The sequence below is a fragment of the Phocoena sinus genome, chromosome 3, assembly GCF_008692025.1.
Source record: "Phocoena sinus isolate mPhoSin1 chromosome 3, mPhoSin1.pri, whole genome shotgun sequence".
In the NCBI taxonomy this organism is placed as follows: domain Eukaryota; kingdom Metazoa; phylum Chordata; class Mammalia; order Artiodactyla; family Phocoenidae; genus Phocoena; species Phocoena sinus.
The window spans coordinates 145,262,705-145,284,513 of record NC_045765.1 but is presented as its reverse complement, the minus strand read 5'-3'; the positions used below and the strand labels follow the sequence as shown (position 1 = coordinate 145,284,513).

Genomic DNA, 21,809 nt, shown 5'->3' with positions numbered 1-21,809 from the left:
CAGCATTTGTCGGTGGACGCGTATGGAATGTATTGCATTTATCTCCGAAGGGTGAGACTAAATCACACACCTAGAGTTAGGTCCTTGGCAGGACTTGGCCTCATTCTCTGCCCGCTCATTAGGGTTTACCCTTTGATTTATATACACCTCCATATCAAAATTAATTTGGAGGCCTATTTTCTAGGTAGCTTTTGTGATAACCCGTTTTGTCATCTTGCTTAGTGATACACCACGTTTTCCTGTTGCCTGACAGCCTAGAGTCCTGATTTTGGCTTTCAAGGGCCTCCCAGTGGCCCTGCCCTTACTTTAGCTAACTGTTTTCTCACACATTCCTTCTGCTGGAGGTGGCGCTGTCTGCTTCCTGCCCTCCCCTCCTATAAGACCATCCAGGTGTTTGTCCCAGGTTTTCTGGTCCAGAATGCCTTCCTCCCTGATATTCTCAGTCCTTTTTTTTTTTTTTTTTTTTTGATTCTTCTTCTCTTTGAAATACTAGAATCTTGCTTTAGAACTTGATGTTGTTACAACAATAGAAAAGTCTCTACAGCTTAAATAAGAGCTGTGTTTTCTGAACGACTTGAATCCCTTACAACAGGGGTCCCCAACCGAGGACCCCCGGGCCGGGGACCAGTAGCGCTCCGTGGGCCTGTCGGGAACCGGCCGCACAGCAGGTGAGGCTTCATCTGCCGCTCCCGGTCGCTCGCGTTACCCCCTGACCATCCCCACACCCTGTCCTGTGGAAAAATTGGCTTCCATGAGACCGGTCCCTGCTGCCAAAAAGGTTGGGGACCGCTTCCTCACAACACAGAAGGTCCCTGAGGACAAGGATCATATGATTTTAGTGTTTGTGTTGGTCTCTCCCACTGTTCCAGGCATAGAAGAGGCATTTGGCTGGTGTTTGTGGATGTGAACTTTTCAGCATGGTTCTAATGGAGAAAACACTCTCTTTCTGCTGATACTGTCTCACGGGTAAAGTTATTAGGGGTGAGTTAACTTGGGGGTTCGAGAGGCAAAAAGCTATCCTGGTGAATGTCACAACTTGACACTTGTCTCTCTCAGCTTCCAGTGAACTTTCAGTAGGGAAATACTCAGCCTTCATTACCTAGAGAACCAGACGACCCAGAAAGTCCCAAGAATGAGGCAGCCATCTCGGCAGACATTCTCCAGAAGCCTCCATAACCCAAGGTCAATAACCAGATGGGTGGTTTGGTAATTCTTCAGACTTTTCAGTTCTTGCTGGAATATTTCCTTTAGGGAGAGATAAGAAACCTTGTCTGAAAATTTTCTCCCTCTAAAACCGATCAAAGAGGGGTTAAAAAAAAAAAAAAGTGAAAGCAGTCGAATGACTGGAATTCACTTTGCGAAGAGTAAAAGCAGGGTGGTGTCTGGGGTCAGAAGAGAACCAAATAGAGCAGGGCAGAGAGCCACGGCTGCAGGCTGTGTTTGTGGAGTCAGGCTTGGCTTCCTGCGACCCCTCCATTCTCTTTCCACCGTGGAGGTGAGGAAGGGGGAGGATGCCATTGCCCTAAAACCTCTCACCATAGAGCAGTCTAATTGTTTCAGGATGGTTTCCCCTACATTTGGATGTGCATTTCATTAAAGTTATGTGTGTTTGTTTTAGGAACAACCAGACTAAATAAAATCACTGCTGGGACTGTAGTATTTGAAGAAATACCACCCAGCCATGTGTGTATATATATATATATATATATATATATATATATATATATATATATATATATATATATAATGTATATATATTGTCTGTATCCATAGCCCGCGTTTCAGAAACCTGATCTTTTTGGCTTTGAAAACAAGAACTTGTGCTAGTATTTTTAGATGACTCTGTGGAACTTACATGTAAAATAGGGGAGGTCGTCCTTGAATTCTGCAAGTCAGGACAAGAAGGGGCTCCTCTGGTGGGTGGCTTGTTGTACTTTTGACTCTTCCTGTTTTCGCAGAATAGGGATGGATACAGGCTTTCCTCAGTTCAGTCTTGGAAATCAAGTCGTACCACCTGGTCACCTTCCTCCAGTTCTTCCCACACAGCTGCCAAATTCATTTACCTAAAACTGCTGTATATTTTATGTCATTGCAGCCTCCTTCCCAGCAAAGTGACCTTCCAGGCAAAACCACCCTGTGTCTTATCTAAATCTTGTTAATGTTTGGCAGAGGGATGAACTGAACGCTATAATTTCTATACAGCATATCTGCTCTGCTTTTGGTCAGGTAGATTTTCGAAGGTGACATAACGTCTGTCGCTGTCTTGCAAATGTGCCCAGATATTTGCTTCTAGTTGGGAGTTACTAAAATGTGCCAAACTCTGTTGTCTAAAATGCTCCAAACTCTATCGTAAGCACGTACAAAAGAAGGAGAAAATGTGCTCCTTGCCTACAAGGTGCATAGCATCTAGCCGAGAAGACAAGACCAGTGGATGTACTGGAGAATAATTAAGTGCTGAATCATAAAATACTAACTTGTAAGGGGTTCAAGATGGGAAGAGGTGATTAGGGGACAGTGTGGGTGCTGGTAACAGCGTGGTGGAGATACCTATGTAATTGGTGTGGGGTGCAGTCAGGGCGTGGGGTTGTTTAAAGCACCCAGGATACTTGAATGGTCAGTCCAAACTGAGAACCACAGCTCTGGACACTCTGCAGTGAGACCCCAGGCTTCTTAGCCCAAGGCTTCTCAACAGGTTTTCCCCATGATAGCTTACAGGTAGACTGAGGAAGGCCCACGGAGCCCAGGTGGAATTTTTCCTAGCGGAGCCCAGGTGGAGTTTTTCCTAGAATACACACACACACATATATGTATATATAACGCTTGTGCACAGAATAAAATTAAAACGAAAGGTCAATTTTGGCATAACGTAAATTATGTTAAACTAATTCACAAGGGTTTTAAAGGGGAAAATGGTGTAGGTTAAAGCTGAACAGATCATGTTGCAAAATTGTGCTTTGGAAGGAACACTTGTAACCAGGGAAGTGGTGCAAATTGATGAGAATAGATTTGGGGATTAAGAACTGCACTGATTAAAATATTGGAGGGATCACAGGATTTTTCATTTTAAAACTGTTTGCAAAGCAGGATTAAGTATATTGAGAAGGAAGGATTTTAAACACTCAGTTGGCTCACTGTTGCCCGGGGTTGCAGCAATCTGGCTCTTCCATGCCCTCCGCCGGCCCGGACCTGCCCCCGCATGCGGAGGTCAGGAGAGCCTGGGAAACCCCAGCCAACTGTGTTAGAGGGCGGAGCAGGGGCGGGTGGCCGGGAGCACAGGCAGGCAGTGACCTCCACTCAGCCTAACCCCGCGAGAGGAGGGGGCAGCTGGGGCGGGAGGTTCTCAGGCTGGCAGTCACCAGACAGTTCAAGGGTGGAGGCACATGAAATCACTCGACACGTGCCTGTCCTTTAGAAATACTCCTGCTTCCCTGAAATACACGCCTTCCAAAACGCTGCCACCGCCGCCCCACCATGCTGCTGGGTCGTTCAAGGTCCAGTTTTCCGTCTCTTTCATGAAGCCTTTTCTAAATTCCTAAGGGGGTGAGCTCGATCTCAACCACTGCCTCTCTTAAAACACCTAGGATTTGATGAGTCTCGGTTACCTCTGTACTTAATCTTATCCCTGTTATTAGACTATCGGGGTTAGAGCCCAATCTTATCCAGTTAATAAGAAAGGAATTGTTATTAATCGTGTTAATATTGGGTGCCCAACACTGGGCTAGGGGCTTTCATATGTGTCATTCATTCAACAGATCGTTGATTCTCTCACCCATTTTAAAGACCATGTCAGTTTCCCTCAGGTATTTCTTAGCTGATGCTCTCAATTACCCTGGAGTAATTTGTGAAGAGGAAAGTGTGGGTCAGAAAGGTTTGGAAATTGGTACAAATCACCCATTCTGGGTGGTGGAGTCTGGGGGTCTATTCTGAGCACAAGAGGCGAATCATTTGCCCTAAAGAGATTTCATACTGCCCAAGGGCTGTTTTTCCTACTGCATTTGTGAAGCCAAACAATCCCGAAGAAAAAGAGTTAGCAGAAAAAGAGCTAACTCTCAGCTTAAGTGTCACGGGGTTTCTTAGCTCTGAGTATGTGATCTTTCGTCTCAGCCTCTCCTCCTCCTGTCCCCAGGAGATCTCTGTCCCCAGAAGCACGGCTGATTCCATTAGCACATCGTGGGCACTTAAAGGACAGGAATCCTATTTTTACAGCCTTTATTTCTTTTATGCTAGTCACCATTTATTATATCTATCCGAAACGTTTAGCAGGAGAAGGCCACCAGTGTTCCCATTTCTCAAACTGTCTGCCCCCTCAGTCCCTAACAGGGGCAGTGATCAAAGTCCCTGTTGCAGCTGCCTTTGCAATAGCTGAAGGCCTGGCAGCCCTATTACTTCTCGGCCAGAGGCGATTTCTCTTAGGCCCATAGGGTTGATCCCAACTAGCAGAGTAGGATTCGTTTTTCAATGCGTTTTTGACTATAAGCTATTAGACAGTGATGCCTTCCTTACCCTCGGATTATAATCTGAAATGGGAATCCAGGTCTTTTAGGATTAAGGTTTGTCCCGCTGAAATACTCGGTGTGTGCTAAGCCTCTTTTGAGCTCAGTGACCTCATTAGAATTTAGATGTTGTGGCAAGTAAGTGCCAGGAAACAGTTGGTAGGCTGGGTTGGAATCATAGACTTGAGAGCTGAAAAAGGCTTCGGTGGTCACGTGGACCAGATGAATAAACTGAGGCCAGTGAAAGTGAGCGACCTTATCGTTCCGTACTTGGGGATGGCAGAACTGAGACCAAAACCAAAGAATACTGAATTTTAGTCCATGCTTCTGCCTCCTATGCCAGTGGTCCTAAAAATGGGACGTGTATGAGAATCACCTAGGGGGCTTGTTAAAACACAGATTGCTGGGCCCCTCCCCTGTGTCTGGGCAGGATCCTCAGAATCTGCATTTCTAACAAGCTCCCAGTGATACTGATGCTGCTGGCCCAAGGGCCACACTGTGAAAACCACCACGTGACATGATGTTGGGAAGCAAAATAAAGCTTGTAATAATGACATAAAGGACACAGCCTCTCCCTTAAGAACTTATAGTACAACCTGAAGAAAACATGGGTGTGCCTTGGCTGAAGGAAATGCAAAACAGAAACTTCAGATGGAAAAGGCAAATTTTTTTTGCATTCTAAATGCAAGTCTTTGAATGCAAAGACTTGCATTCTCCCCCCGCCCACCCCAGACCACTTCTCTGTGCTAGGAAAATTGCAATAGGCAAGGCAAAATCTCTGCCCTCATGGAACGTATGGAAGGTATAGTCTTAACGGGGCACTCAGACAATAACCACATGCCTCTTTCATGTAATATCAGGTGCGTTGGAGAAAAAGCAGCAGCCAGGGGCCACTTGGAATAAACCTGGGCAAGAAAGGCCTCTCTGAGCAGACACCTTCATTCGAGCAGATTCCTGAATTAGAATGAGGTGCCAAAGCTGCTCTTTTCTAGGACTGCTGTCCTGGTGGAGGGAACAGCAAGGCGAATGCTCTGAGGCGGGAAGGTACTCGATGTGCCCTCAGCGAACCGGGAAAGAGCTAGAAGGTGAGATCACAGTGGGAGCCGGGACCTCCTCATATAGAGCCTGGCGAGCCACACGAAGGCTTTTGGATTAAATCCTAATTCCAAATACTTAATTTCTCTGATTCATTTTTATATGATTTAATATCATTTTTCCCCCTCCAGAAAGATTGTCTTACAAAAGCAATGCAACTAAAGTATAGGCGATTATAGGTATTGGGAAATGCTGAAGCTCTCAAGGGATTATGAAAAGTTGGTTATTACCGTGAAGTATTTCTGAGTCACACCAACCATGGTGATCCCTCTTGTAAATAAAGGGCTTTCAAAGGAAAGAAGGAAGATGTGGGTTTCCCAGGGAGGAACTGCTCTTAGAGTCAGGGCAGTGAGCTCAAGTCCTGATCTTCTGCACATTTCCTAACCTCTCTGAGCCTCAGTGTCTTCATCTGTGAAGTGAGGATGTTGGGCCAGCTTATCCTTCTGGAACCTTCTAACACGCTGGGATTCTGGGTGTGTCTTGTGCTGGTAGGGTTTGGTGTATGGGTGTTTTTTTGTGGCTTGATTGACTTGGGGAGTGAAAAGTTGGTTGCCGAGGCTGCCAGTGGCCAGCCTGTTGCGTTCCCGACCTCACCCGGCCGGCCAGCTCCTTTGGTATCGGGAGCTGGGGTGCTCGTAAAGGGCGCAAGAAAGAGTTTGGTTTGAGTGAAATCTTCTGTGAATGAATATGCCTAAAAAATCCAAGTCTTCTGAAAGTAGCCTTGTGAGTTTGTGTTTCCTCCAAGTATGTGCTTCAGCTGGCAGTCAGAAACCAGAAGAACTCTGTTTGTTGTTACTCTGAAAGATGGAAGGAACTTTCCCAGCCATCAGTCATGGGCTTTTAAATAGTAATAGTTCAAATCCGCTTCGGGTTAAGGGCCTTGAGAAACATCCCGGCCTTGTCTCGAGGCATTGAAGGCTTGTACAACTTGCTGAGCGGTTTTGTAATAAACGAAACCTCTGTCGCAGGCTCTGTTTGCTGCAGTGCTTGGGTTACATTTCTTTCCATTGGAGACCACTGGCGACCCTAATCAGCCCCAATGAGAAGCCTGTGTTTGCTTTTTGGCCAAATACTTAGTTTTTTGTAGTTTAAACTTTGTTTATTAAAGAGCCGTACAGCTAGTAAGTTATATTATGTGGTATTTCACAATTTGCAGAGTGATCTAACAAATAGTGCAGTTTCTCAGCATGGTGTTGAAGGGCCAACTCTGCAGGCAGAATGCTGAAGTCAAATCCAGGCTCCCCTACTTACTGGTTCTGGGACTTCGGGCAAGCTTACTGGACTCCTCTGTGTCTCAGTTTCCTCCTCTGTAAAATGGGGATGATGATAATTACCCCTCCCAAGGCTGGTTGGGGGGTATAATGAGTTAAAACGTAACTAGTGCATTGTATTTCAACAGATAAGCTGCTATTATTATTGATGCCGATGTTTCTTAGTTGCCCAAACATGGTTTAGAGGTGAGGGAACCGAAGTTAGGTACCTCAGCCATGATGACACAACAACAACGCAGCAAACCCAGCCGTGGTATCCCGGCCTCCTCACTGGGTTTCTGCTGGTTCTTCCTCTGCACCTTCAGGATGCCATCCAGCTGCTGTCCTGGGGCACTCAAGGTCATCTTGGTCTTCTCTTGGGAGTGGGAGGGAGGGAGGAGGAAGAAGAAGGGGGGTGGTTAGTGGGGGAGAGACCGGGAGCCGCAAAACTCTGAAGCACAGAAACCTTGGGAACTTTCCAAGTGACAAAAACAGAGAAATTCCAAATATCAATAAGCAGCAGAGGCATCAAAGGATCATGATGTAAATCTTCAGGCCGTTCTGCCTTTTAGTTACCCCTCTGTGAAAGGGCCCAGCTGAGTTTTATAAGCAAAGCTAAACATTGCCTATTATAATGAAACTTAAAACAGCATCGATTCCTTTTTTGTGGGATATATCCACAAGATTGCTTTCAAGGCTTAAGGGGATTATGTTTTCAGAAGCGGTTTGAAACAATAGGTACCTTGGTAAAAAGGATGGTGTGAGGTTCTTAACTCATCCTCCGTTTAGAGCAGCGCTTTGCAAACAGTTATGTGCACGGGAGTCAGCTGGGAAACTTGTAAAACACAGCTTTTGGGGCAGTGATGGGGGGGTGGGGTCTGAGAGCCTCCACTTCTAACAGCTTCTGGTCTGTGGTTCACTCTGTGAGTATCCAAGACTTTTAGGCTATTGAAGTGCGCTCACTTCGGCTGCACTAGAATCTGGACAGCCACCCTGCTGTATCCCTGGGCAGTGACAAGTGTCCTTGTCGCTGGGCCTGGAGTTAGAGGAGCGGATAAAGGATTTTATATCCCTTCCTCCTCCACTGAATTCTGAGACCTGTCCAAATGAAGAGGTAAACAAGCCAGTAGAACCTCTCATAAAATATATTGCTATTGACTCTTGAATGACATTTCTTGTCTTTGAGAGGAAGGGCCACACTTTTTAATTAGGTGTAAAAGCCTGCAGAGGCAAAGCCAAAGGATGTTCTGAATTTGTTTTGCATTCACTCTTCTGTTCCTCTAAGGGGAAATTTCAGCTGACGATTAGTTGAAATAGCTACCTCAAAGCGTTCATTAAGAAAGACTTAAATGTTTCTTCTGTGGAAAATTTAGGTGCAATTAAAATTCTCATCGCTTAAAATTTGGCAGACAGTACCAAGTCCTGGCTAGGATGTGGACAGATTGGAGCCCTCATGTCGTTGATGGGGATGTAAAATGGTGCAGCAGCTTTAGAAAACAATCTAACATTTCCTTAAAGCCGTCAACATGGTTACCATATGGTTCAGCAATTCCACTCCTAGGTCTGTACCCACTAGAATTGAAAACAGGTGACCACGCAAACACTTGTACAGAAATGTTTTAGCAGCATTATTTGCAATAACCAAAAAGTAGAAACAACCCAAGTGTCCATAACCAACGAATGGATAAACAAAATGTGATATATCCACCCAATGGAAGGAATAACGTACTGGTACGTGCTACAACGTGGCTGAACCTTGAAAACAGGCCAAATGAAAGAAGCCAAGCACAAAAGACCACATGTTGTATGATTCGATCTTGATGACATGTCCAGAATAGGCGAATCCATAGGTACAGAAAGTAGGTTAATGATGGCCAAGGGTAGGCATGGGAATGGAGAGTGAATACTAATGGGTACAAGGATTTTTTTTAAGCTGATGAAAGTGTTCTGGAATTAGATAGTGATGTTGGTTGCACAACTTTGTGAATATCCTAAAAACAACTGAATTGTGCATTTTAAAATGGTGAATTTACGTACCTTAAAATATATCTCAATAAAAAGACTGAGATCTGCTCATGATGTTTTTTCAGCCTTTGTTTAATTTGTCTTGATAGAATTATATCGCAGCACCATGCATTTGTATTAAATGGTTTATCCCGGAGATCCTCAACCTGGGCACTACTGACATTTTGATATGTTGATATTATTGACATTTTAGACTAGTCAGATAATTGTTTATTGTGGGGCCTGTACATTGTAGGATGTTTAGCAGCATCTCTGGTCTTTACACGTTAGACACCAGGAGAATCTACCCACCCCCAACCCTGTGAATAATCAAGAATGTCTCCGGCTGTTGCCAGACGTCCCCTGGGTGGGGCAAAAATCACCCCCAGTTGAGAACCACTGGTTTATCTTTAGTCTTCCTACTAAAAGCTTAGATCCATGAGGGCTTTTTTTTTTTATTCACCATGTGTTTCTCAGTGCTTAGGACAGTGTCTGGCACGTAAATACCGTAGTATAGTAAGTATACGAGTGAATTAATATATTTAGCTATAGCAATTTATAAAAATATACAACTATAGAAATATCAAAATTATCCCATGCTTGGGTTAGGTCTAATGCCCTAGAATTAACATTGTCAAGAACAGTCTCTGTTTGGGGGCGAGGGGGGGCCTGTTAATGAGTCTACTACTTTGCCTGCCCGCCTCACCCCAGTCTGCAAACTGTCTTTATCTAGAGGTGTGTTGTTTTACCAGCTATCCAGGGCACGGGCCATTAAAGGCCACCAGCCATGCTCTTCATTAGTGGTGTGCTGACCTGGGGCGCCATCTGCTCCCTAAGCCTGAGGTAACCCCACAGATGCCCATCTGCAGTCCAGACCAGCACCCACCAGTCCCAGGGTCTGCTGCCTTGAGGGGACTGCTGCCCTGAGGGGACTGCATTTGTCACTGCAGAGGAAGGGAAACCTACTCGCTATCATTTACAAACCTAGGTTCTGTCAGTGACTAATCATGTTTTCCCACCCAACTGAACCCAAGTTTCCACTTGAGTATCTTATTAAAAGTTGGCTCTGCTTCTCGTTCACATTCAGAGGCTAAATGCTAATGACTTGTTGCTGCCAAACCCTGCTTTGGGGATTATCACTTCTATGGAAGGCGCTGGAATGTTAGCAGCTCAAGTGTGAGCATTAGACAAGGCTGGTCTCAGATGGCTTTCTTTTTGGTCATCTGTGACTGTCTACAAGTCTCTTCTTCTTGCTTTCCTCTTCCTCCTTTCTTTCCTTCTTTCTTCATTTCTTAAGCAATGACGGTTCTGACCTAATTTCTGCTAACCTGTCTTTTCTGAACACTGAGACAAATCCTTTTATTAAGCAACATGTCTCAGACTCTGTGCCTTGTCTTGCGTTGATGAGGCTCTGATAATTGGTGGTATTTTCTTGGGTGTTTACTACATGCTTCACGTTTTGCTAGTGCTTTTACACAGACCTCATTGATTCCTCACAGCACATTTAACAGGTGTGATGATGGTACTGTTAGCACATTTTTGTAAAGAGCTATTTTATTTTAGAAATACATATTGAAGTATTTATGAATGAAATGATATGACATGAGATTTGCTTCAAAATAATGGTAAGGGTGTAGATGAAACAAGGTTGTTTCGCATTCAAGTTAGACATGGTATTGGATACAAAGGATTTCATTGTGTTATTATTTCTCCTTTGTAAAGTGCATATCTTTTAAGTATATGTGTAGACAAGTTCAGAGACAAAAAGTTAATGAGATTTGCCTCAAAATAATCCAGTTGTGGCAGGGGAGGAGGTAGAGTGGATGAGTTTATAGATAAAGTAAGATCTGTGACTTTGAGTCATTGTTGTTGGTTTTCTGTTTGTTTTCTTTTTGTTTTAGCTTTATAAAAGGTACTGTTTAATTCTTATCCTCTACTCATAAATAGGTCTTTTGCCTTGGCCAATATTTTAATAAACTTCTTTATGATGTTATTATGCCTGGCCTGAATTAAATAAAAAACTCATAGGAATAAAGCAACTAAGAAGTAAAAATATCTAGTTGTCACTTTTTTAATACATTTTTAAAAAACTGGATGTTTGTACCTTTTGACTGCCTTCATCTAGTTCCCCTTCCCCCGATCCCCTCACCTCTGGTAACCATAAATCTGATCTCTTTTTCTATGAGGTGGTTGGTTGGTTGGTTGGTTTTTGAAGTATAATTGACCTACGACACTGTTAGTTCCTATTACACAACATAGTGATTTGATGTTTCTGTACATTCCAAAATGATCACAGTGATAAGTCTAGTTACCATCTGTCACCATACAAAGATATTACATAGTTATTGACTATATTCCCCACGGTGTACACTTCATACCCCTGACTCATTTATTTTGCCACTGGAAGTTTGTACCTCTTAATCTCCCTCACTTATTTCTTTCCTCCCTCCACCCCGCTCCCCTCTGGCAACCACCTGTATCTATAACTGTTTCTGTTTTGTTATGTTTGTTCATTTGTTTTTTAGATTCCACGTGTAAGTGAAATCATACAGTATTTGTCTCTGCCTGACTTATTTCACTTAGTGTTAATACCCTCTAGGTTCATCCATGTTGAAACAAATGGCAAGATTTCATTCTTTTTTATGGCTGAGTAGTAGTCCATAATATATATACACACCACATCTTTATCCATTCGTCTGTTGACGGATAGTTATGATGCTTTCATATCTTGGCTATTGTATATAATGCTGCAGTGAACACTGAGGTGCATATATCTTTTCTAATTAGTGTTTTCATTTTCTTCAGATAAATACCCAGGAGTGGAACTGCTAGGTCATATGGTAGTTCTATTTTTAATTTTCTGAGGAATCTCCATACTGTTTTCCATAGAGTCTGCACCAATTAATATTCCCGCCAGAGGTGTGCCAAGATTCCTTTCCGTTCCATCCTTGCCAGCACTTGTTACTTGTTATCTTTTTGATAATAACCATTCTGACAGGTGTGAAGTGATATCTCATTGTGGTTTTGATTTCTATTTCCCTGATGAGTGATGCTGAGCATCTTTTCATGTGCATGTTGGCCATCTGTATATCTTCTTTGGAAAAATGTCTGTTCAGATCCTCTGCCCATTTTTTTTTTTTTTTTTTTTTTTTTTGCGGTACGCGGGCCTCTCACTGCTGTGGCCTCTCCCGCTGCGGAGCACAGGCTCCGGACGCGCAGGCTCAGAGGCCATGGCTCACGGGCCCAGCCGCTCCGTGGCACGTGAGATCTTCCCGGACCGGGGCACAAACCCGTGTCCCCTGCATCGGCAGGCGGACTCTCAACCACTGCACCACCAGGGAAGCCCCTAGCATGTGAGATTTTGTGTGAACCTTTTAAGAGTGGAGTCTCTATTCCCACAGCCCTCTGGCTCTCCCGAAAGTAAGCCCAGCTGACCTTCAAAGCCAAACATTCTAGGGGCTCATCTTCCTGGTGCAGGGCCACTGGGCCAGGGAACCCAGTGTGGGGCTTGGACCCCTCACTCCTTGGGGAGAAACTTTGCAATTGTAATTATCCTCCTCTTTGTGGTTGACCCACCCAGGGTATGGGTCTTGACTATAGCACATCTCCGCCCCTCCTACCTGTCTCGTTGTGGTTCCTTCTTTATATCTTTGGTTGTAGAAGATCTTTTCTGCTAGTCTTCTGATCTTTCATTAATAGTTGCTCTGTAAATAGCTGTAATTTTGGTGTGCCCGTGGAGGGGAGGGTCTTTCTACTCTGACATCTTCTCTAATCAAAACATTTTTTAAGGCTGAATTTGCCCTTATAAATATTTAATCTGAAAATGTGCACAGAAACCTAATAGTTCTTCCTGTGGATGATCACACACAAAATACCTAACACTGGTATCATTCAAGGTCCCAGTAGGAAACAGGTAGCACTCACATAGGATAATTGATGGGTGGTTAAGAAAGGAACTCTTTATACACATGTGGTCAGATTAAACCAGCAAGGCTGGAAAAGCAGCCCTGGCTAGTAACAGTGGGAAATATTTCACCACCACTGCTACCCACACCTGAAGAGGCAAGGAGAGAAATCAGTTACCAAAACCCAGAAAGAGCTGCAGCTGTAGCTTTGGAAGAGCTGGCCCACAGAGCTGTGAACTTCACAGAGGAAGTAGAGGAAGGCAGCCAAGTCATCCATAGAACAGCATGTCGTGTTCATCAGGGCACATTTATCAACATGCAGTCGTGGCCTACACTAATGCTTCGTTGTCACATGTGTCTGCAATTTCAATCCCCTGTTATTATAGTGTGCAGCCCAGAGGTAATCCAGGAAGCCTCGGAGTAGAAAAAATATAAATATTACAGGGGGAAGAGGGTTAGTAACTCAAAGGGACACATTGAAGAGATTCTGGGTTGCTAGCAGGAGATACGAGGAGGGATTTTGGGTCTCTGGCCAAGTTCTGTTTCTTCAGTATCAAAGTAAAAGGGGCACGTTCCATTTGTGAAGTTTTAGCAGGCTGTACAGTTACGGTATGTGTAGCTTTCTTTATACGAGGAGGGATTTTGGGTCTCTGGCCAAGTTCTGTTTCTTCAGTATCAAAGTAAAAGGGGCACGTTCCATTTGTGAAGTTTTAGCAGGCTATACAGTTACGGTATGTGTAGCTTTCTTTATACGTGTTAAACTTCAATCAAAACTTCTGCATCTATACATACTTTTATGTTTTGTGTGTGTGTGCACGCGTGTGCATGTGTGTGAGTGTGCTAATTACTAATCCTGGTACTTTTATCTTTAGCAAAAGATATGGCTGTCCGGATCATTTTGATTGAGGTCTCCCCGGTCATAGGAGATAGCAGAATGAATAGCTTAGAAGCAAACACATAGATATTAAGAAGATAAATATTAATAAATATTAGAGCTTAATAATGCGGGGCATTGAGATTCATAGCCTTGAAAGCGGAGCTCAAGAATCGAGGCTCTTAATGGTGATATCATGTCCTCAAGAGCAATTTAATTATGGAACATATCCTGTTACTAAAACTGGGGAGATTTTAGAAACCTTCCACAGTGATTGAACAATTCACTGCTTAAAGATGAACTTTACTTATGGTAAAGTTAAGTTACCCCAACAGTACTGAAAACAGAGGTGTCATTGTAGTGCCTTCTAGGGAGGTTCTTCGGGTTAAGCCGTATTTAATGAGGGATTCCATTTAAACAAGTCACCACGTTCCCAAGTCATTCCAGATGATCAGAGTTTCACCGTAGTGTGTAATCACCTACAGAGTGGATTTGGACTGTAAAGAAACGTTACACATAAACTGCTGCACAAATGCAGAAATAGTTGGTGTGACCAGAGCCAGGTAAGCTTTCATTATCATTTTAAAGAGTGTTAGAGCCAGAGGGACCATCAGATATCATCTGAGCCAATCCCCACATTTTACTGTGGAGGACACTTAAGCTCAGAGAGGTTAAACTGACTTCCCAAAGGTACACAGCTGACGTATGGCTGATTTGCAACCAGGACTGACCCATCCCCAATTGCTGACCTGCCCACCTTTACAAAGCCTCGTTCTCCAGAGCAGAGGTGCTGGGTCAAGCTGACTTGGGTTTGAATCGGTTTAGCTCTTGGATTTGCTAGTTGAGTGTGACCCTGGGCCCCAGTGACAGGTCCTGTCCTGTGAAAAAATATTGCCTGGGTATTAATTCAGAGGTACAGACACCAAGGTGCTGCATGGCAAGTATCTTGAGAAGTTAAGTCCCTGAGATAGAACTGAGGGTGGAGGAGAGCTGGGAGGCTCCTTAACCTCCTTCTATAGGAAGGAGGCTGTGAAGAGGGAAGACCTCTGCAGTGGAGACCTTCCTGGGGTTTTTGCCTTCTCAGCCTCTGGGCCTGAGTGCCCAGCGGAACTGTGCTTTCCTTCTGCCCGCAGAAGTGCACTTTACTCCGGGATCTGCGGGGACGATGGGTGCATTTGTGGGCCTTCTCTAATGCTGTCTGCACCTGACTAGTGTAGACACCTGCCGTCTAATGGAGATGGTGTTAGGACTCACCTCAAAAGGCTTTTATGAGAATGAAAAGAGGTAATGTATCAAACCGGGTAGTTGGCACACATCAGCCACTTAAAAGTTGTGTACAACTGTTGTTACTCAGCTAGAACACAACAATGGATTTGACCTTGATATTGTTCAAGAACCTTGACCGTTGTTTGACTCAGACAAATTTCCCTTCGTAGAGTGTATTACTTAAAAATAATGGCTTTGGTGAAAACACTAGACAGCAGAAAAAAGTTGATAAATTACTTCTTATTTAGGAATCCGATCTAGTTGGGACTGGCTCTTCTTCCCTAAAGGGACAAGGAATGTAGTTGTGTCTTACTTTTTTCAAGCTTTGTCTTTACGTTGCAAGACCTAAGAATCTAGCTCCTAATCCATTACTTAATAAAAAGTGTCAATGAGCAAATTATCAGACTGCTTTGGGCCTCCGTTTCCTCCTCTTTAAAATGAGGTTGATAATAATACCTACTCACAAGATGGTTGTGGAGCTTAAGTGAGAGAAAGTGTACACAAAGAGGCAAAAACATGGTCAGAGATGAACTCGGAAGAGTGGAAATCTTCAGGAGATTATGTTACCTCTTTTCCAGTTTTCATCTTGCTGCTACAAAAGGACACGTGGAATGCCTCAGGGTCATGGTTACGCATGGCGTGGATGTGACAGCCCAAGATACTGCCGGTATGTAGTCTTTTTCTCTTAAGTCAACAGGCCAGCAGGAAAGTAGGTATCACAAAAGTGATACATATTCACTGTGGAAAATTTACAATCTATACAGATAAGGCAAAAGAAGAACATAGAGTCTACTCCATTGACCAAGCTCTGACATGGTTTCATTATTCGTGCCTTTACAGGTGTTTTCATCTTATATGTGGTTAGTCAACTAGAGACTGTATGCTTTTTATCCCCCATTAAAATTTTTTATTTTCTAAGATTATTTGTATGGACCAAGCACCTTTCCCTAATTTTTGTTTTTATGAATCATGGTATGAAGTGCTGAATGGAATGAATTGTGTAGGCGCTCATTTTGTCAACTAGCTGAGTTGAGCTCTGTGGACAGAAGCCAGGATCCTAATGTGGACCAGCTGCCCATGGTCTGCACCCCTTACTGTGGTTTAGTGTATCTGAATCACCTGGGAACTGGAGGGGAGGAAGGGAGGGAGCAAAAGGGGGAAAGGAGAGGAAAGAAAAGAATAAACAGTGCACACACGCAGACACACACAAAACCCCACACATATATACCCAAACTCTACCTTCTGAAATTCAGATTCCATTGTCCGAATGTTTCCAGCCAATTGGTATTTTTTGTAAAGCTCCGAGGTGATTCTAATGTGAAGCCAGTGTTGTTAAATGATGATTAAGGCAAACAGAAGAGGAAGTGTAGTCTTGTCTTTTATGAACGTCATTTTACAGGAAGGAGCCCCTGGGGTCTCCAGCCTGGGATTCTGCCCCTGTTGGCCACACCAAAAGATCAAAGCAGCTACTGATGGCTTTTCATTTCTGTATTGTACATGAAAATCTGTCTTCTAATAGGCTTTTGGTGGTTTTTACTGGAATATAAAATCAGTCTATTTCATAGTCTTTATTTAGGCTTTTCATTAATCCGTAATGGTTCACTTTCCCTTCCCCAAAACCCTGACACCTCAGAGTAGTCATCTTGGGGGCAGATTAGTGAATCAGGTATTGTGAAAATATAATTTTTTCAAAATATGACTGGAAAACTGGTGTTTTGGAATTGTTTTCATAAAGGCTGTGGCATTAAAAAGAAATCATCTCAGTGTTTGGGAACCTTTATTCTTTGAGAATAGATTCGTTTTTTTAGGACAGGCCAAGAGCCACTTGACGTCAAGTCAAATAAATCAAGTGTCAACCTGGTAAAAACCATTTTTGGTCAAAAATAGTGAGTGATTGAAGTAACCGAATGATTTTCCTGAGCAGAAAGCTCCAGAAAAATATTGTGAGAAATGGCAATACCAATAGAAGAAAGAATGGTTTCCCTAAGTGACCACCTTGAAGGAAACACTAATCTATGTTGCTAATTAAAATCATCTTTAATCCCAAGACCCAGTTATTTTGTTTTTAAAGTTTATTGTTACTACTTTTAAAGTTGTACCACATACACTCAGAGCAGTATGAGTGACTACAGTCGCCTTGATGAAACATATGTCCTCTTAAGTAGACAGGGTTTCTTCTCTAAGAAAATCACAATCTAGAAGAATTTTCTTAGACTGAATATATTTGAGCTGTAATACAGTTTTGTTTAACTGCATTTGATGTTAAAAAACAGATTAGACAGGAATCTGGTTATTTCCATCATAACCAAACATCTCTCCCCCATATTTTTATTAAAGGGAAAAAATGTTTATGGGCTTCCCTGGTGGCGCAGTGGTTGAGAGTCCGCCTGCCGATGTAGGGGACACGGGTTCATGCCCCGGTCCGGGAAGATCCCACATGCCGCGGAGCGGCTGGGCCTGTGAGCCATGGCCGCTGAGCCTGCGCATCCGGAGCCTGTGCTCCGCAACGGGAGAGGCCACAGCAGTGAGAGGCCCGCGTACCGAAAAAAAAAAAAAAAAAAAAAAAAAAAAAAAAAGTTTCTTTAATACATGCTCATTGTAGAAAATTTGGGAAATACAGAAAACTACCAAGAAGATAATGAGTGCTTCTACTCCAAGAAGAAAAAAATCTTACCGTTTAGCTATATTTCCTACCAGATTTTTCTGGCACATTTTTACATAGTTGAGATCACATTATAAAATAAACTCTAAATCCTGCCTTAAAAAAAAAAAAAAAGATTACCATGATCGTTTTCTGCACTAAAAGCTTTTAAGAAGCGTAGTTTTTTGTGGCCATCTAATACCACATGGGTGGAGTTTGTATTTACTACCAGAGCCCTCACTCAGTTTCTGAGAGCCTGGGGAATTGGGCAGTGAGACCTGGACACCCCAGTGCAGTTCCCTCTTCCTTGCCAGCTGAGATGACAGTGCCCTCCAAGAAGCTGGAGGGGAGGACTTCCCTGGCAGTCCAGTGGTTAAGACTGCGCTTCCACTGCAGGGAGCATGGGTTCAACCCCTGGTCGGGGAACTAAGATCCCACGTGCTGCAAGCCATGGCCAAAAAAAAAAAGAAGCTGGAGGGGACACTGCAGACCCATCCTGGATGCTTCTCTGGGCTGGTCAGTGGGAACTGCCACAGCCCATTTCTTTCAACTCTGATTGAAACTGGTAGAATCCACAGCACTTTGTAGCCCCAGAACATCGTCCAAACATCCCATGAGTTGGAAATGTCTCAGAGCTGCCGGTCACTTCCCTCTTGCCTGACGTTTTTAACAATGAGGTCAGCACTCTGGTCCTTGGGCTTATTGTTTTTACTTAGTCTGAGTGAGGCACTGACTTCTTGTGATTTCTTGAAAACATGCAAAGAGAACACAGGAACAAAAGAAGGAAAAGCGGCATGGATAAAAGTGCATAGAGAGTCTGTTGTGTTATGTAGAACAACAGTTCTCAAACTTTTTTCTGTTACAATGAACCAGATGAACGTGATGGCCTTTACTGCTCACATCCTTCCTGTCGGCTCTATCACCCAGTCCCACCTCTCCCTCTCAAGAACACGTATCAGAATCCAAGGTTAGGACAAGGACATTAGTCACTGTGCTTTAGTGGTCGTCATTTGCCTAAAACATTTGACGAATGAATGAATTAAATGGCTCTGCTCTCATAGGTTGTCTTTTCAGTAAACCTACCTGAAGTATTGCCATATTATTACTAAGATATAGTCGTCTTCAATCCCAACAGCCACTGAGAACTCGTATGAAAATCTGTTACCATAAATCCAACTGCCCTATAGAGTTTCTGAAAAAAACCTGCTTTCAAAATATATTACACTAACCCTTTTAATTCTTTTTATCCACAAAGTCTACAGGATGATTTTAAACTGGTGATTGGATTTAAGTTCAGAAGCAAAGGGTTTTTAGCATCTATTTCTTTATCAACTATCCTTCCACATAAAATGCTTGGAAGTCCGACCAGAGACTTTTTTTTTTTAATTTATTTTATTTTATTTTTATTTGTAGCTGCATTGGGTCTTCATTGCTGTGCGCGGCCTTTCTCTAGTTGTGGAGAGCGGGGGCTACTCTTCGTTGCAGTGCGCGGGCTTCTCATTGCGGTGGCTTCTCCCGTTAAGGAGCACGGGCTCTAGAGCGCGGGCTCAGTAGTTGTGGCAAACGGGCTTAGCCGCTCCACGGCATGTGGGATCCTCCCAGACCAGGGCTCGAACCCGTGTCCCCTGCACTGGCAGGTGGATTCTTAACCACTGTGCCGCCAGGGAAGCTCCTGACCAGAGACTTTTCATAAGTGCTTTACAAACAATCTTAGGAGCAGAACACTGTCAGAAGATAAGGCCTTGGGTACAGTACAGTACATCTCAATCATCATTTTAGATAGCCTTTGAGGCTTAGGTGAGATAATACGTGTGGGCATCTTAGCGCCCAGCACACAGTGAGTGCTCGCTGCCTTTGGCTCCTATTTTATGATGATTATTGCTACTTCATCCTCATCACCTTTATTCTCTTTTACACATCAGGCTTTTGCAGAGGTTTCACATCTTAAAAAAAAAAAAAAAAAAATTGTGATCATCCCCAAGCCAAATACTTTCATAGTACAAATCAGAAAAAGAAACTCCCAAACTGTCAGAAGCTCATGACTTATGTTTTTGGTTTGGGGGGGTTTCCCCCCATTCCTTATTGTCTGTTTGCCAAACAACGCCATAGGCGTATATATAGCAATCAGCTGGGAAAGTCCACACCTAAACTGGTAGCGCTGACTCTGAACAGGGCCTGCGTAATTGTCCAGCACCTCTCGTTGCTTTGTTTGCTCTTGTTCTTCACTGATGTAGGAAGTGGCGTTTCTGTATGTTTCTTTAGAAATCACTTCTCCCAGATTTCTAGGCTTTTTTTTTTTTTTTAATGGCTGCAGTTAGCACCTGGGAGGACGAGGAGATTGGATTAAACAGAAGCATTTACAGAAGATTGAAGAAGACCAAAGAATCTTCTGTTTGTTATCTCTGCTTATCTGAAGCATGAGCTTTCAGACTCCCTTTATTAGCAAGCGTATGCATTTGACACAGTGTGATCCAGTGGCTTAAACAAGATAGACTTTTTTGTCTCTCAGTTGAAAGTCCCAAATTGGTATGGCAGCTTGGCTGCACACCAAGGGACCCAGACTCCTGTTGGTCCACCATCCAGGATGTTGCCTTGGTCCTAATGACCCAGGTTGGCTCCCCCTGAGTCTGCATCACAGTCACAGTGGGCAGAAGGGCAAGCCCAGCCCACAGAGTGATCTGTGGCCACACCTGGCTTTAACGGAAGCTGGGAATTCTGGGCAGCAAATTATCCAATTAAAAATATAGAAGGTTTTGCTGTAGAAGGAGATGGAAACAGATTGAAGGATGATGTGCAGTTTCTGTCACACTCCCATATCTAAAGTTTTCCCTGATTCCTTTGCACACAAAACTTCTTTTCTCATAGAAGAAGAGAGGCTTAGGAAAGTGAGAACTGAAGTATGGAAATACCCTAATGCACAGAGGTCTCAGGAGGGGGGCACTTGAGAACCCTTACTCTTTCCTAGGGTTTCAGGTGCTGGTTTAGCTTTTGTTTGGATTTCTGGGTGGCCCTCCATTCCATTATGCCCCTAATCCCACTCATATATGACACCATGTGAAGACACAGACGGTAATATTCATCTTAAAATTCAGGCACTTGAGAGAATGGGTCATTTAAAATGTTAATCGCAAATTATAGCCCACTAAGTGTATTTCGTATTTTCATTTGGATTAAAGGCGAACCAAAGAACGATTGTATGATTTATAGTCCTTTATTTGCTGTTCACGCATGTGTACGGGATGTCAGGAGGGCCAACCGTATAACCTGGCCATGAAAATATTTCAGGTGATACACCCACACACAAAAAAATCTTTTGATTCTATATAAAACAGTATGCAAATCTACTTTGTGGAGATTAAGGGATAATTCAAAACTCTGTTTAATAGTAAGAATGGTTCTTAGAAATCTCCTCTATATATGTATGTGTGTTTGTGTAAAACTGAATCACTTTGCTCTACACCAGAAACTAACACAACATTGCAAATCAACTATACTTCAATAAAAAAATACAGATTTTTTAAAAATTATTTTTTATTGAAATATAGTTGATTTACAGTGTTGTGGGGTTTTCTTTTGTTAACTTTTATATTGGGGTATAGTTGATTAACCATGTTGTGTTAGTTTCAGGTGTACAGCAAAGTGATTCAGTTATACTATACATGTATCTATTATTTTTAATAAATAAAATTTAAAAAAGGAAATACATCTTTTATACCCTGATCTCGCCCCCGGAACTATAACTAGGTGAATAGACTTATGCTTCAATGATTAAAAACTTGATGTAAAGGTAAGCATTTCTAAGAACAGAGTTGTTTAAATATATTTGAAGTTGTAAATAAGAAACAAATTAATTTACACTTTTATTGTTTATATTCAGCATTCTGAAACTCTGGTTCTTAAATAGATATTTTAAGCCTTACCTAGTCGAGTATCATTTAATTCTTTCTTTTTCTAAATGTGTCCATGTTATAATCTGGAACTATAATTTCTCAAACTTCAGCCTTTTGGTGCTTGTTCATGTCTCTGTGTCTTATGACCTCATCGGTTTAAAAATTTGTCACCTACACTTGAAGGCTGTGTTCTCAGTCCCATCAGTAGTAGTTCCTCCACTCTATGAGTGAGTTCTTCTCTGTTTCAGCAGCACTCTTAAATCACTGAATAAATGGTTGTTTTCTGAGGTGGGTTGGAGGGTGGTGTTCATGGCTACAATGGCTAGGTCATCCTTCTTAGACTCTTTCAATAACAGGATTCTTAAGCCACCTGGAATAGCCCACGACTCTT

General features: G+C 43.0%; 1 protein-coding gene across 16 annotated transcripts in view; it reads left to right on the top strand.

The window, feature by feature from the left end:
- Nucleotides 1–21,809, top strand: part of RAI14 (retinoic acid induced 14) — a 147,780-nt gene that overhangs the window by 98,179 nt on the left and 27,792 nt on the right. For 12 of the 16 annotated variants that reach the window (XM_032625948.1, XM_032625936.1, XM_032625942.1 and 9 more), the window contains one exon: nucleotides 15,466–15,554. The exons of 3 other annotated variants lie outside the window; for them this stretch is intronic. In XM_032625948.1, the coding sequence (XP_032481839.1) occupies nucleotides 15,466–15,554 (89 nt within the window). Of the gene's footprint in view, nucleotides 1–14,754; nucleotides 14,906–15,465; nucleotides 15,555–21,809 lie in introns of all 16 variants that reach the window. One more of the 16 variants, XM_032625947.1, reaches the window with a different exon arrangement.